The sequence below is a fragment of the Bombus flavifrons genome, chromosome 12 (genome assembly GCF_040668555.2).
Source record: "Bombus flavifrons isolate JBK064 chromosome 12, iyBomFlav1_principal, whole genome shotgun sequence".
Taxonomy (NCBI): domain Eukaryota; kingdom Metazoa; phylum Arthropoda; class Insecta; order Hymenoptera; family Apidae; genus Bombus; species Bombus flavifrons.
The window spans coordinates 7,834,222-7,851,210 of record NC_138453.1 but is presented as its reverse complement, the minus strand read 5'-3'; the positions used below and the strand labels follow the sequence as shown (position 1 = coordinate 7,851,210).

The following is a 16,989-nucleotide window of genomic DNA, read 5'->3' as shown; positions in this document are numbered from 1 at the left end:
GAACGATTCTCTTCTCCTTTTAATTACCTTCTTGCGCAATTTCATTAGGAACATTCAGATATATACTGGACCACGACAATGTTTGAGTACTTACCATAGATAATTTTTATGTATACAATATGTATAGTGGAATTTCATTTGCGAGTAATGAGACACAATTATGAGACAGAAACTAATGAGATACACTAATGAGACGCAATTTAATTAACGTATACAGAAATTACGAGACATTTATTGCAAACATATATTCAACAAAACTTACGTGCACACAATTATGAATTGTATTAAATAATATTACAGCATTGCATAACATAAATAGGTATCTTAAACCCATTAGAAATATTAAATACGAACATTAAAGTTTATCAATATAATGGATAATTAACTGTTTAAACACTTTCGTGATTTCTATGAAATGTACACTTGTATCAAATATTTTGTAGCTTCTGTATGTATTTTTAAATTCGTTTCCACCTGTACTAATATGCTCATGACAGTCGAATCTCATAACAGTGCTAATGAAATTTGAAAACGTTTCGTATAACACGCGTATGATATATTCATAAAAGATGTGTACAAACGAGCCTGTGTAGTCGTCGAATGACACAGTGAAACCTGGAAATGAAATCGGGATTCGTCTCTTCTTCGTTTAATTTCACATCTCGTGAGAATTATTACACGATTTAAGGATCCAACGGGTGCGTACACCTTTATTGCGTTCGTACGGGAATGAAAAATTACGCGTTTCCTGCTACACGAAATGAAAACCCGCCCCCAATACGAGTGCCGCGTTTCATTCGCTAAAAACACAGCGGCAACTGGCTGATTCATATTTTATTCATGGGACGCGCAACCGGTACAGTTCCCTTCCGATTTCTCGCGAGCCGCTCTCTTGTTTCGTTCCCGGGGGTCTTTCCCGTGGAAAGGGATGGCAATATTGCGGCCAGTTGTAATGTTTCGCGACAATGACGTTACCCTAGTGCTGCACCGGTGTTTTAGAGGGCCAGATTTTCCACTATTTCATAAGTCAAATCGAATGGCGCCCGGTGAAAATTGGGAAAATGGGTTCGATGGTTTTAATGGCTTCAATGGATTTGGAAAAAAACATTTCCTGTGTTACATATGGAGAAAGGCTCTGACCATTAAAAAATCTATTTGGCGAGAATCAGCGAAAAATTTTACATTAACCATTAACTTTTCAAATGAGTATATATCGTAAAAGCAAAGAATCGTTTCTAGTGTCATTTTCGTTTTTATACGAAGTTATTGCGCTTACGTTTTCTTTTTTTTAAATTATTATCTTAAATGCACAAGTTTTAAAATATACAAATTAACAAGCGAGTTAGTCATTTGAAACAACAGTCGCTATTTTGTTTCGTGGAATCTGTAAATATAAATCGAAAAATATAAATTCCGTTTATAGATATGAAATGTAATAATCATTGTACCACAATTTCGGATACACGTTGCAGTATTTCGTTATGATGATTATGAGAAACAAAATTACTACGATTTGATTTGCCCGCAGTTTTGTAATTAAAGTACATCCTGTGGAAAGTGGGATAGGTTCTGGTACATCTGGTCCATAGATTCGATCAGAAAATTAATTTTCTAATGTAGTAGAATTGTATTATACAAGCGGAATTTTAATGTGAAATAATATTCTGTGAACGTAACAGGATTCAACCTGTCAAATACTCTTATTTGACGTGTTGTGTCAAAGCGGCCAGTTACTAGAGTTACTCGAGATTATCGCGGACTCACGCGCTGGAATTAAACCGGGAAAATTTCGCAAAATCCAGATTAAGGCGTTACGTGGGACCGCGATTTTCTAGTTTCTCATTTAATTAAAACTTGCGCCTCGGCGGTGAGGATGCAGCGGGGTGGAGAATTTGTTATTCCGGCTGTTCAAGAGAGTGGAAAATAAAGTTTCATCGTTTATGACCGGTTCCTTCGGATAACGAACATACCCAAGCTCGCGGCTATTAACGCGATTACTTTCACTGACCCGATACATTGACCAAGAGTTCTTACATTAATCTGTATTAGCCTACAACCGTGCATCCGACGTTTTGCTTAATTAGAAGCAGTTTGGACGAAGAAGAAGAAGAACGTTTAGCGTGATATACTGACTGAAGTTTCGCCATGCTGCTCGCAGAACAATTAAGGGATCATTTTCTCTATCATTTTGTGTTTTTATTTCCATTACTAATATCTCTATATTTCTTTTTAATATTGGGTTAATGCACATGAAGTTTTTTTTATTCAAACAAAAATGTAGCTGCATGTAGTTTCTTTAACAGTTCTATCCTATTTAATGAAAATAATTTTTACATGATCAGACTGTTAGTATCTGTACAAATACATTTTCTATATTTTTCATGAACATACGAGGTTTCGTTTCTTCAAATAAATATTTAACCATATACGTATAGTCTCTCTAGTAGAACTTTGAACGAAATAATTTTCATGATTAGACTGTTGATTCATATTCTGAGGGACATAATTAAAAAGATAACACTCAAGAAGATATCTAGTATATATTATTATGAGCACTACATTTTAGAACATTTTATAATTTATAACATTTATAACATTTATAATTTTTGTCTTCATCCCCATTAACGTGTAACAAATTCATGCTTCAAGACCGATGGTTTAACTCAAACCATTTCTTTAGAAAGTGATATTTTAATGTATAGAAACCACCATCCGGTTACGTGTACGTTTCTATCACACCCTGAACACTTGGGTGGCGTCTAGCCAGGCACACCATGACATGGAATTGATTTACAGACAAGCCCGTTAGTTTGAACCGTAGCGTTCTCCGGTCGAGCCCGACGGCTCGGTTAACTCGGTATTTCCAAATTAACTTAACTTCTGCAGCCTTAATTACGTTTCTTGGCCTGGCCAACTTTGTTAGCGTGTCGCTGCCCATATTGTTTAGCTGTGCCGCCGCTGGCTTCCATTAGCCTCATGTAACTAACTTCCCTCCTCTTCTGAGGACTTTCCGCTTACAGAAGCTTACGAGATCCGCGGATTACTGGCTCAGCTCTTAGCCGGCTTTCGAAGGCCACTCGAAGCCGCTTAGAAACATCCTCATCCTTCCCTAAATCCTGAACGATTTCTAATTCGACCGAACTTCCCTCAATAGAGTGGACAATTTAAAGATTGCCACAGCTAAACGGAGAGAAAGAAGAAAGAAAGAACGTTGAAAAATGCATAGAATGCGCGTAACATGCAAATTTATACGATATATCGAAAATACATAGTACTCGTTGTAATATTTAAAGCGAGGGAACGAATCTCCATTTAGATTACATTTCTCTAGTTTGTAGAAGTATGAATTTCCAACGGATCTGCTGTCTAGTAACGATCTTTTCATTGTAATTGTCGGAATCATACACAATTCTCGGCTACGTTTATATAGCAATATAATGAATTTTATCGTGAACATTGATGAAAGTTTACAACTTTGAGATAAAAGTTGGAAAGTAAAGTGATCGAAGTTCGAGATAAGGGCACAAGAGATTAATTTTATTTGTGAAATTTCGTACTCTTATAAATCCTCGAAATAATTTCTATCATTTAAATGAAATTTGTTGTTGCAAAATCACCACAGATTATATAGTACATGTTTTTCATTTTAATTCTTCTCCAAAGATTAATCGTTCAATCATCGATCCTTGTCAGGAAGTAATTCATCTTCGTTTCAAGATTCTCCGACGTTTTAATCATGAAACATAACACGTCTGTTATAATTTGAACTTTGACGAAATTGGTAGAAGTGTAGTTCGGAGTAATATGGTTACAATATCGATCAATCGACGTTTCAATGGTAATTTCACGCGAGCAGTTGATTAATCCCCCATCCGACAATTTTACCATCATTGCTCGATTCAATAACGAAAAAAATGATCGTTCACGCGACGACGACGTTCATTTCCGTTAGTGGATTCGGCTCGTTACAGACAGAGGCAGCTCTCAAGCCGATAGCTCGCGGGATAAACTAATTAATACTTGGCTCCTAGAGTTGAGCTGCTACTTTATTCGATTAACGACATTGTCGAAACAATGGTGCAATTAATGCTCCGCCCGATGGAACAACGGCACGTTATACGACGTTCGATTCGTCGAGGAAACAAGGGGAACCTTTGTTTCATCACGTACCACGGAAACTTCACTCTATACACGTGAGACACGTAGAAACGAAAAACATATTGAGCAAGATGCGTTTCCGCGGAAATATAATTTGTTGAGGAGATACTGAACGCGTTATGGAACGATATATAGAGAAGGAGAGATCTTTACTTTGAAAAAACTGGTACAAATGATCCCTGCCAGGTTTGTTGAAACGCTGCTGGTCGTTAAAGGGGAGCCGTGGTCATTAATGGCGCAGGACGAAGTCAGGAAAGTTAGAGGAAACTTCTCGACGCTGTTCCCCGTAAAATTGATGCGGGGAAATGGACGCCAACCATTTGATGAATTTCTTCGGAACGAATTTTAATTGAAATTACTTTTTCGCAGCGTTCATTACGCGCTGCGGATCGCGATAGTATTAGTTACGAATAGCGCGCGCGCGTTAAAAAATTATTTCTCCAGCAGAATTTCGACATCGCTCGCACGATTTATGGTATATGGCTGTTTCGTTGCGTTATTTTAATCGGAACGTCACTGATTATTACGGGCGCTGGCGTGGTGGTTAATTCACCGCTCTGGTACGGATGAAAATGAGAGAAAAGGAAAAAGTGGTAGGAAGGATGGACAAAGGCGAAGAAAGGTAAAATAAGGAAGGTGTGAGAGTAAAGAAGGAAGAATGGGAGGCATGATGAAGAAAAAGGAGAAGAGAACAAAGAAAGGAGGGAAGAGGATTGTAGATTTTTTGGAAATCGTAGCACGCAGGCGAGTTAATAACGGAAGAAGGAAAGGAAGGGAAGAAAAGAAAGGGAATCTGTAAAGAAAGAAAGGAAACTTGTGAGGAGAATAGGAAGAAAAGGAAGATAAAAATGTAAAAAGGATAAAGAATGTAAAAAAGGAATACCGGATAGAGAAACATCAATAATCGAGACATACCAGCGAGAAAAATGAAGGAAATAAAAAAGAGAAAATCGGGAGAATTGAGACCGGAGAGAAAGAAGGAAAAGTGTAAGAAAGAGGGAAAATAGATGAATTTTGCATCGGTAAAAAAACGAACAGCAAAACGCGTCAACACGTATTAAAGTAAAATGGAAATAACGAAGAGAAATAGCGAAGCGACATTTCTCGCGCGGCGAATCGCCATAAAATTTATTTAATAACCCGCGAAAGTGGCTGTTTTATCTGGCGCATCTTTACGAGTACTTCTCTTCGTTCTCCTTTACCTTTTCTTACACCCCTTTTTAACTTTTTAATGGTCTCGAAGGAGTGGAAATTTCTTGACCTGAAACGATCCTCTTCCTCTCGTTTTGTACCCGCCTGGTGTCTCTCCAGTATCATCGATGTCACTTTGACCGGCGGTTAATTCGCAACGAAACTCGCGATGGAATTTTTCTGCGTGCAGTCCGACTACCAAATGGACGATGGATGTCTGATGAAGTATTTAAAAGTGTCATCGCGCGGACACGGATCTATGAAACGGTAATTCACGGACCTGTCAATTTGATTCCGCGCAACAATTGAATCTAGACAGCGAGCCAGAATCGTTTCACTAGCTCCAGAGTTAATGAAACGTGTCTATCGAAAAATTAAATATAGCGCACGTGACCTCGGCAAGCAATTTTATGATGCTCGTTCATCGTGGACACACACCTCTTTGCCTCTCGTTCTTTTTTCTCTTTTTTTTATTTTTCACTCCTCTATACTCTCTCCCTTTACCTCGTTTCTCTTTTGCCCATATTTATAACCGAACACGGTCTGCACCGGCAGTCAGCGTTTCAATTCCAATAATTGTCGATCGATTACTCCAATTTCGTTACTTCTGCGTACCACCGTGAAGGTGATACTACTCGTTCATTTCTTTCGATCGTTTTTCCCAAAGAGACTTCGTCTGAATAACGTGACTAACTCGATAAAAAAATAGATCCGCGTATGTATATTCAGTGAGCGGAAAGAAATTTGTAGTAGCGTAATTCTGAGCGATTGTGAAAGATTCGTGTGAAGCGACAGCGAACCGAGTGAATTTAGAATAACGTGCAGCTTAATACACGAGAAATTATAGGGCTTATGAGAAAGAAGTACGAGACTTTTCTAGAATATTCTGCTTTTTTTATTACAAATGCCAACGCTTATGTAAAAAATTCACTGACACGAAATTCTCTGCATTTCCAATATTTAAATTGTATTAGTTAGAAGCGAGAGAAAGATACAGCTCCCATATTCATAGGTGTAAAATTTTATTACTGCAGATACTAATTGATGGTTTTGTAGCACGTTTGAAAAAGCGATTTGATTTTGATCGATTCTCAGCTGGCTTACACAATTTATTCCAGTAAACCATAGTAAAACCTCTTCAATCTTCTTCCATCTGTTTTTCAACCTGATACACCAATTCTACCAATTAAAATTCATTTCTTTTTCTGTTGCAGAGCTCATCTCCGACTCGAACGAAAAGACTTTAAGTCGTTGGGCAAAATTGTGACCGTTGTCCGCGAAAAATGGATAACGGTGAAAATTCTGCGCGGCGAACGAGGATATTAGCCGACGACATTCGTATTATAATTTCAACAAACAGACACTAACTTGGCGAACTCGAAGAAGTCGACTAGCCAAGATCGCCTTGAATAGAAGATTCATATCTCGCGGATCACCTCGTACCGGTGGACCATGGTACGCTATTTAAGGAGATGATAGCCGACATACATTGAAGAGCCTGCTGGAACTGAGAGGATTATATCTCATACGTCATGGAGGAACACGTAAACCAGGCTGCGAACTCGTCCACCGACGGGTTGGCGTTCACCGATGCCTCGATCATCCTCAGGGCTCTGGTCCTTGGTCTCCTGATACTCGTCACCGTTGTTGGTAAGTTCTGCCTTCTACTCTTGGATTCGACGCTTCGACCAAGAAATTTGATAAGTTGTTAAAAATGATCGGGGAAAGTTTTATTTGTTTCGTGGCCTCATTTATTGGCGAACTTCCAACTGGAAAAGTAAAAGCTGTTGAACGCAGGACGAGTCTCGAAGTAGGTGTGTACGTGTGTGTGTGTGTGCAGGGTGACACATTAAAAAGTATCGAGCATAGAAGGGGCAACTTATTGACGATCTGATGGTCCAGTTCGCTCGGGTGTTCGATATTAATCTATCGCTGCGAATATTTTGGAAAGTACGTTCGGTAGAAGGAAATGGTTTTTGGAGTTGCTGGAGATTGAGAGAAACTTCGTAAGTGTTATATATAGAAACGAGTATACGTGTAAATAGGGAAAGTTTTTATACCGAATTCAATTCAATTTACGCTGCTCACCAAAAACGTAGCAACATTTTATATACGAAGTCGCATCAAGGTGTTGCAATTTTTTTATCGAACAGTGTATTAGTGGTATTATTATTCCATTTATTTTGTTTAGTTTGTAATTATTACCAGAAGATTGGAAACTATTACATATTTATAGTGTTTCAAAGTAGGTACAACGACTACAAAATTATACCGATTATTGACTCACCCTATATTTACGGCATTTACGTGTTAATTGGGTCTAAGCGTAGTAAATCTGATATCATTTGGTAGTACCTCTGTAGTATCTCAATTGATACTATGGAAATGTCAAATGCATTAACTCCATTGACTGCCACGTGAATTTTATATATTTCGCCCTGGCATCCGCAACAGATTTAAACGTATTATATCACACAGTTGAAATTTTGCAGAATATATTGTATTTTGCGTAATTCTGTCTGACAATGCTATCCGAGTCACTCATACTGTTAAACCTTTTTCAATCCATGAAATTTATCGTATTTTGATCATTCTAAAAAAAATGTATTAACGTCGGTTATGTTGGCAGTCAGCGTGTTAATTGTTTTTGAATTCCCTTTCACCAGACAGAGAACTGGCAAAATTAACCTTTCGATTAATTTAAATTGCCAAAGCAGGGGCGTTCGAGTGCGTTTGATTATCGGATGCAAATCGACGAAATGGGACATCAATTTTACAAAAACGGCTCAACATATACACGAGTGAGTGGAAACTTCGAATCTGGTTGTCGGTGTCTAATCAATTAATCGTTCTCCTTCCGCTTACTGTACAAGCAGCCTGCACGTGCAAGCTCTGTCTCTCTGTTGGTCGATGTAATGGTGTCTGTTGTCAACGTGTAGTTTCGCGGACGGCGTGAACGGTGCACCACACAAGTACAATGGGAGATTAATCTAAAGCTGACACGTTTCCGCGCCGCGTAATGTATTATCGGGAATGACGAGGGTAACCGTGTGACGCATCCACGCACGCATCTACGTGGATAGAATCGGTCGAAAGACTTGGAAAGTAGCGCACGGAGAGGAAATATCCGTTTCGACGGCGACGAAATGAGCTAGGAGAGCTATCAGGCGCCTCAGAGTTAATGGTCCGATTAGAATTTCATGAGACCTTCGTTCGGCATAGCGAACGCGTGTTTAATGTCTCTGAAAAAAGTGCCAATAAGAATCTATTATTCCTCTCCATAGACCTGTGCATACGATGGTCTCTAACATATTTGCAGAAACATTAATTCCATTTTTAAATGGATATTTGAGTTATATGTACAGTATGTACAAGCTTACGAAAGTATTCGAACACTCGTAGATATATTTTACGAATGTATTGTACGTGTTAAAGAGATATTGGAGTTTCATTAGCTGCTGTGGAATTAGACTGGTTAAGCGGTTATATTGGAAAAGTTAGAAACGTGCCTGAAAATGTACGACATGGGAGTTAGGAAATATTTAGTGCAAGAATATATTAAAAATATTTAATATTAATCAATATATTCAGTGGGATCATATTTAATAATTATTATGTATTAAATTATTATATATTAAAGTACCTTAAAAAACCTTTAAAAAAGCAATAAATACTTGTAATTTCTTCACCGTGGTACTAAAATCATAGCACAAGTAAGGTCAGGGATATTCTATGTGTCAAGATGAAACAACAATCGAGAATAGCAAAATCGCCCCGGGGGCATCAATTTCCAGTTCCTCAAGATCATTTTATGATAAAATTTTAGCTTCCAATGGATTAATCAATATCGAGTCAACGATTGCCATTAAAGATATAACCTTTATCCCATCCGCCGTTATAAATTCAAGATGATCGTCCTTCTAGAAAAATAAACGATATGATCTTAAATAATTTAGAGAGTCGAAGAAACTAAATTATAGGAGATAACGATTATATAGGGTTTTAGATATCAGACCCTTCTTTGGCGACACTGGAACAGTTCGCTTCATAAACTGGAGATGCGATGCAGATTACTTAATTTCTGGCTGCTTCGAAGGCGAATAGAATTTGCAAAATTTAAGACAGCCTATCCTTGGGATGTGCCATTTCTGAGAATGGCTAACGGGATTCGGGCCATCTTGGAAGGATTGTTAATTACATTTTTTGCTGACATCGGTAATTTTCTGATAGCCTTTCTGCTCTTGATCGAGAAAAGAAGAAAGTAGAACGAGGTGTCGAAGGGAATAAGAATTAAAAGGGAATTGTATTGCGCCGAAATGACGTTTTCAAAATTGGCCAAATACTGAGAAAAACTGAACCACTGGGCAATTCATTGTCAAATTGATCGAGTTGTTTTAAAATTCACTTTCATTTTGTCTCTCTGCTTCGCCCATCTTTAATGCGATTCGAAACAACCTTTTTCCAATCTGTGAATCAGTCTTGCACCTTCGAATTCGAACGTCGGGGTCAATACTATGGAAATTTAATTATTGGCTGGACATTGCGAACACTTACGGATTTACGCAGTTTTCAGTTCATCATGTAAATCGAGCAGCTGTGTGAAAAAAACTCTTTACGAACGTATTACGAATATTGCACAAAGCGTTTTAAATTTTCATTAATTTTAATTAGTTAATTTTCATAAGTGAGATACGACTGCTGAATTGCAAATAAGGAACGTCCGCTTTTGGCGTAGACTTTTTTACATAAAAGCTACAGGATATCTAGTTCGTTGGATAATTGCCAATTTCGTACAGTAACGATCGCGGGGGCATCGGCAATGATGATTGCTTCACCTAAATCTAAAGCGAGCATCGGCGTTACTAACGTGCACGAAGTTATCTACTAGTTCCGATTAATTAATTTCGTTAGCGAATTCCCCTCGCCATTAGTAGATTGTCATTAATCAAATGTTGAACGTAGGGCACGTAATTGAAACACGAGCCGACGATCGATGAATCGCCCAATTTTTGTCCTCATTACCGTGGAAACACCAGAGGAACCTAAAAATTTTATCGCCGGGCTTTGTCTGCCACAAAGTAGAATTTTTCTACTTTCAATCGGCGAATTCAATTGGAGCACGGCTCGCTGGTTTCCTCTAATTCGTGGAGTCGTTTCAAAGGGCGAAATGTTCTTTCGGCCATAATAGCAAAGAAATGACATTAACGTTTTAGTTGGGCGGATCGCAACGTAGCTTATCGTACGTGTCAATAAAAGCTCGTCCTGCTTCTTTAATCCTCCCGCAAATCGTAGAATTTTTGCTGCTTTCAAACGGCAGATTCGATTTCGCCGAGTCAGACACCGATATAGGCAAAATCACGATTTTTCTTTAATACGTATATATATATATATATATATATATATATATATATAGAGAGAGAGAGAGAGAGAGAGAGAGAGAGAGGATGTTCTTTGGAAAGGTAGGATGTCTTTTTCACGTCAAGGATAGCGAGAAGAGACGCTGCCTATATCGACCGCGTCTCCTCTATACGTCTACGATGACCAAATAGAAAGAAGGTAGTTTATTCGTCCAGGATGGTGAATGGCCTATTTAAGCTGTATAGAAAAGGTTCGTAAACCTTTATGCCTCCTCTATACTACTTTGCCATCCCTTCGCGTAATATCATTCTACACTGAAGGATTCGAGCCTGTATCCGGTGTCTTAATGATCCACGAATGTTACTGGTAGTTTCGTTTCGTTTGATGATGATTCGATGAACCATCTGCGTAACCCTTACTCGAGTCGTGGAAGTTGACAGGATTGTTTTACTATCGTCTCCTTCATTTTAGTGTCGAGCCTCCTTTGGATTTGAAGCTTTCGTATTTTATTACATTTTTCTTCTCCTTTATCTGCTTCTTCTATAATTATTTTCTTTATCCATTTATTAGTTTTGGCGATATTTTCTAGGATAGTTTATATCTTAAGATGTTTGTAATCTTTATATTTTTGGCGCTATGGCTACCAATTGTAAGTAGAATATTTTATTTTGTTAATCTTCAATAATACTGGCTGGAACTTTCAGGGATTATTTTATCTCTTTTAACCACTGCAGGCTATTACTTGGAATTGTACTTATTGTTCCTTCTTAATCCTTCCGTTTTCCTCCAGCGTCTTTTTGTGCAGCTTTTTGGAATAGTGGATTAAATTAGAATATTTAGATTTTTCATTTAAAATTCAGAATATTTAGATAAAATTATTAAATAAAATACTTTCATTTAATATAGTACTTTAAATAAGAATTAAATCTACTCAAGTATAAAATATTCTTCACGTATTATCAGGATTCTTAATTCGACAAATATCGTTTCAAAATAATAAATTTCTATTTAATCATACAAATACCTATATCTCATCGCAAAATTCAAAATATTTTTTAATATTATGGATATATTTAAAATACCAATTAAATCTGATTATAATTTTTTTCTATTGTCTCCAATAGTTCTTGTATAAAATTTTTCTCCTTACCATATCGTATTGTCCATCAATTCAAAACGCGTTCCATTATTTATTACTCTACCCCTAATACTAAATGCTTCCATTCTCATCGAAACAAATCTACCTTTCTCATCAATTTCCACGAGCAAGAAGAAGTTATTGACCAACATCGTATTCTATATATTTTAACATAACTTAACTCGATCCGAAGGATAACAGTAGCGAACAAGAAGAGGGACAGTGGACGAAACGAAAGAGGATCGTGTAGGATATGACGAAAACCCCGGGGAAACTAACGGAGGAACAATAAGAAAAGTTTCTTTGGAAATATGAGTTGTGGCTAGTTGAATGCAACCACGAAGTAGTTTAATTAGAAAGAACAACGTGTTGGACGTTCGTCGGTCGACCGCAACTTCTTTAGAACTAAAGGAAAAGTTACATGAGATCAATGAGTTGTCTCAGAAAGAATTCGACATTCTCGAGCAGGAAGCATTTGCCGAGAAGTGGAAGATCTTTTTCTGAAACGTTTATTCAAACCGGAGGGGAGAGGGATTGTTCGAGAACCGTCGGCAAGAACAGCGAGAATTCAGCTACTTCAATCTGACTAGCGTGTTCGAGGTTGGAAAGTTGGAACGCGCCAGTGAACGTTCCACGGAGCCGGAAATAAATATGACAGTAAGTTTCCGGCTCGTAGTGCCGGCTAACGCTCGAACGCACATCGCGCACGCCGTTACTCTGCGTCCTGGATATTCACTTTAGCAAAATGTATCGCTGATTCGTGACGAAAATGCTCATTGATTCTTGTATGAAAAATCTTCACTCGGGTGTTAATACCGTTAATCAGGCAAACTTCGTTTAAAGAATTATTCGTTGATCTTGTTCCGCGAAAATTAACGATTCAACGAAAAAAATATTTATTCTTCCATGTAGATTTTAGATTTTTCTCTTTATAGAAGTACGTACACAATTGTTGTATTTGTAGAAATATTGAACAAATTTAACGAGCAACAGTATCATAATTGGAGACGGTTCCAATTCAAGATTAATTCGTGCATTAATATTTTTAATCAGATAAGCTACGTTTAAAGAAATATTTGTTAATTTTGCTCGCTGAAATATTTCGTTCGAGCTAAAATCGACGATTATTCAACGAAAACGTATTTATGCTTCCCTGTTGATTTTATATTTTTTGTTTTAGAAGAATGGACAGTTTATTAAAGAGCAGACAGAATGGTATCACGTTTGAAAACCACCTTATTCAAGATTAATTCATACGTTAATACCTTTAACGAAATAAGCTGCGTGTAAAGAAGTATTTGTTGGTTTATTCGGTGGAAATTTTCTTTGATATTAAAATCGACAATGACTAAACGAAAACATATTTACATTTCAGTGTCGATATTATATTTGCCGTTTATGAAAGCGGAAAATTTGAACGGCGAACAAAATGGTATCACGGTTGAAAACTACCGTATTCAAGATTAATTCATATATTAATACTCTTAACGAAACAAGCGGTGCATAAAGAAACATTTGTTGATTTATTCGCTGAAAAATGTCATTGACATTAATATCGACAATGATTAAACAAAAGAGTATTTACATCTCAGTGTCGTTATTATATTCTTCCCTTTTAAAAGCGAAAAATTTAACGGACAAACAAAATATACTATCACAATTTGCAAACTATCTCGTTCAAGGTTGGCAGTGATTTATTCGAATTTCATCAGGCTCATCAAGTTATCAAAACCAACTTACAGTTCGTTTATGTTCGAAAACTTGGTTGGTGAAGTTTCGTTATTTACAACCGGTGACGGTAATGCTTGCATTGCTAATGATCGCGTACCAATTCAATCGAATCGCAAAGACGAAGTTTGAGGACGAAGTTCCTATCTGAGCTAATTCGGAGAGCTCGTGCAGTGTGTCAGAAACATCAAATGCGATTAAGCTTGGGTAGAAAAGTACTTCGATTAGCAGTGACCAGCGCCTGAGGGGGACGATGTCAGTGTTTGACCGGCATACATATTCATACGTAGACCGAGGCTTCTCCTCCTTTCTCGGAGTTGTCTGACTGTAAATTCTGTTATTAGTACAGTTCGCTGCCTAACTAACGGCCCGTTGAACATTGCCCAGGTATCCATATCTGTGTCGAAATTAGAGTAATTTTACGGACGCTTGACAACGACCAAAACGCTCCGCGTAATTATGTCACAATTTTCACATGTTGTCACATGGCGTGTGATTATTGGCTTTCAAATAACACTTATCAAACCATAATATTAGTTATTGTGCATCGTGATTAAATGTCGCACAATGGAAAACGTCTAAATTCCTCTTATTATTTTGGGAAACCATTTAAGACAGAGGCGGTTGAGACTGTGAAAAAATGACGATTGTTTTTAATTGTTAAACGATTATTTCAGACAACCATTATTGTTTTGTAAAAATTCTTAGACGCTAAAGACTGTACCAGAACCTATTGCTGAATAATATCAATCGTTTCTTTCTGAGCGTATCGTGAGTCCAACGAAACTCTAACGCACCGAGATGTTTATCGTTGATGCGCGGCTCGTTTCGACCACTTACGATGATTACGAGAATAAAAATTAATCGTCTACTAATCAGTCGAATATCAGCTGAATCGCGTAATAACGGAAAATCGTGTCAGTTTTTATTTCAGCCCGACTATTACGTCAATCTTTACACGTGAGTAATCGTCTATCAAAGTGCTTAAATCGTTGATCTAGAGCTATACTGGTTACTCGATGTCCATAAGCTTCGCGTTATTGCCCAATAAATATTGAGTTAGCTACTCAATACTTCATCGTATTGCTAGCGAATAACTACGCCTATGGTATTTGACAGCTATTTTCATTTCGCTCTCCGGGTCCATTAAAATATACTTATTGCTCTTCGTCTAAATTTAAATGACTTTCAACTCCATCCATTCAAAAGCAGAGAATAAAAGTCAAATTTTTCTCAACCCATCGACATTTACCATTCTTTTGGGATAAGTTCGACTTTCATCTTCTCTATTCCATGATCATTTCAATTGCACGATTCGCTTGTTGCTCTACTGTTCTAAAGAATATTCCCTCGGAGCAATTACCAGAATGGTTACTAAAAAAATAATGATTAATCGATAAGTTGTTCTCTAGAATGAAATGTTCTTTGAACAGCTGTTGACAAAATTAAGAGAGCCATGGTTTGAATCGCCGTTCTCGTATATAACGTTAGACATGCCGCTCTTATTCCACCTGAATTTGAATGACTTTTGACTCGTGCATCGAACAGGAGAAGATAAAACTCGAATTTCCTCCAGACAATCACCATTTGCCATTTCTTTAGTCAGCTTTCATCCCAGTTTCATCCCCTACCATCACTTCGACCGTGCGATTTCTCGAACGTTCTTTCCACTGTTTTACGATTACCATCTGGAACGTTGAGGTTTTCTCTTCGCTGATCCTGGCGCAATTTTATTTCGTGGCTCATAGTAATAGAATGATGGAGGAAGAGGGGAGGGGGGGGGGGGGGAAACAGCTCGTACTGTAAGAGGTTGGTGAAAGTAGCCGTAAAGTGCAACAGCGACGTATCGTGAAGAGAAAAGAATTATTTCGCAATAGCAACCGCGTGGATCGAAAACGTTGATGCGTGCAGCCGCGTATCCCGTGGGAGAGAAATTGAATAATTTAAGAAGAATGGCTCTCGACCACAGGTGGTACCGGCTTACGTATTCCACCTGCGTTCGTACAGTTCGCCTTGAAAGCAGAAACACGAACATCCCGCTTAAGCCTGTGTGCACGTTGAGCTTTCGCGTCACGCATCTTGTATTCTCGAGTGAAAGCGGTGTGTCGTCTATTCATTTATAATAAAACGTTGTACTGCGATTAACGACCACGGTTCAATGCTTCTAACGAACGTTGGATACTGTCACGAATTCCTTGTTACAGAAAAGAGCTGTACGAAGCGAAGAGAAGCGTCGTTACGAATGAATGAATGCGGGATAAAAGATGGAAAGTGTATTTCCCTGGTTTATTTAGTAAGACGTAGAGGTTGGAGAGCAATGAGATCAAGAATGAATTCGTGATTGCGAAGAGACCTCTTTCAAACGACTAGTTTTAAGAATGAAACGGTGAATTCTATTGAGCGGCGGTGCTTTTTTTGCTCGCGAACGTGAACTAAAATTTAAAAATCACTTTAACACTAGAATTATCTGTTCTTCTTTCACTTGAAATTACGCAACGAATTGGTACATGCTATTGATAAAATTTTGAATCGAAATATGATTATGTGAGTTTTCTAGAAACGAAATTGATCAACTGCAATTATTCAGAGGGCTGTTCATAATTATTTCGCTTTATTTATACATTTCCATGACCGATAACGTGTCTATATAGATTGGGATTAGGTAGAAACACTTTATTTCATATTCTAAAGGCAAAATGAATGATCGATGTCGAGTTCAGCTCGACGTAGAACTACAAACGAGGATAAAGTAAACTATAAACATATAAATATTTCTTAACAGATGATATAAATGAATACTTTTATTCCTTAATATACGATAAAAATTAATATTTCTTAATGTTAAATACAAAAGTATTATGTGCCCGAGATGTCTCAAGCACGAAAGCTAATATTCCAGAAATTGTAATATTCATTGGATGATCTTCGATGGATTCTGAAAGGAGTTTGCGTTTACTAACTACGCCAAGCTCTCAACCTATTCTTTTTTTATTTTTACTTTTTTTCTATCGAATTCGTAACCTTAAAGAAGAATAAAGTACCGACTTAAAATCTCCAAGAGACTTTGACTTTAATCGTACGATCTTCCAACGATCTCTAGCTTGAGCCCTTAAACGAATTTCTCGTCGATGTTGCAATCCTCGCACGATCTTTCCCCGAAGCTTGCGACCTTTTACCGACTTTACTACCGAGCTTACGATCGCGCTATGGTTTAAAATAAGAAAATAGTTTCTCATCAGTCGAATACGACTAAAATTCTGACGCGCACTGTACTATATCCACGAAACGAAGGATAAGTTTAACACCATCTTCAGGGCAAACGACCGGAACGCGACCGCTAATTTGAAAATGCTCGTCGCCAAGCACCGTTCATTTATTCGTATTAAACGCTTTACGCGGAGTCTGGAGTTTACGGT

The 16,989-nt window shown here is 37.7% G+C and overlaps 1 protein-coding gene across 11 annotated transcripts in view; it reads left to right on the top strand.

Moving 5' to 3' along the window:
- Positions 1 to 16,989, top strand: part of 5-HT1 (serotonin receptor) — a 162,108-nt gene that overhangs the window by 109,672 nt on the left and 35,447 nt on the right. For all 11 annotated transcript variants that reach the window (XM_069124637.1, XM_069124632.1, XM_069124634.1 and 8 more), the window contains one exon: positions 6,564 to 6,999. In XM_069124637.1, coding sequence (XP_068980738.1) covers positions 6,882 to 6,999 — 118 coding nt within the window. In that variant the 5' untranslated portion in view covers positions 6,564 to 6,881. The remainder of the gene's footprint in view (positions 1 to 6,563; positions 7,000 to 16,989) is intronic.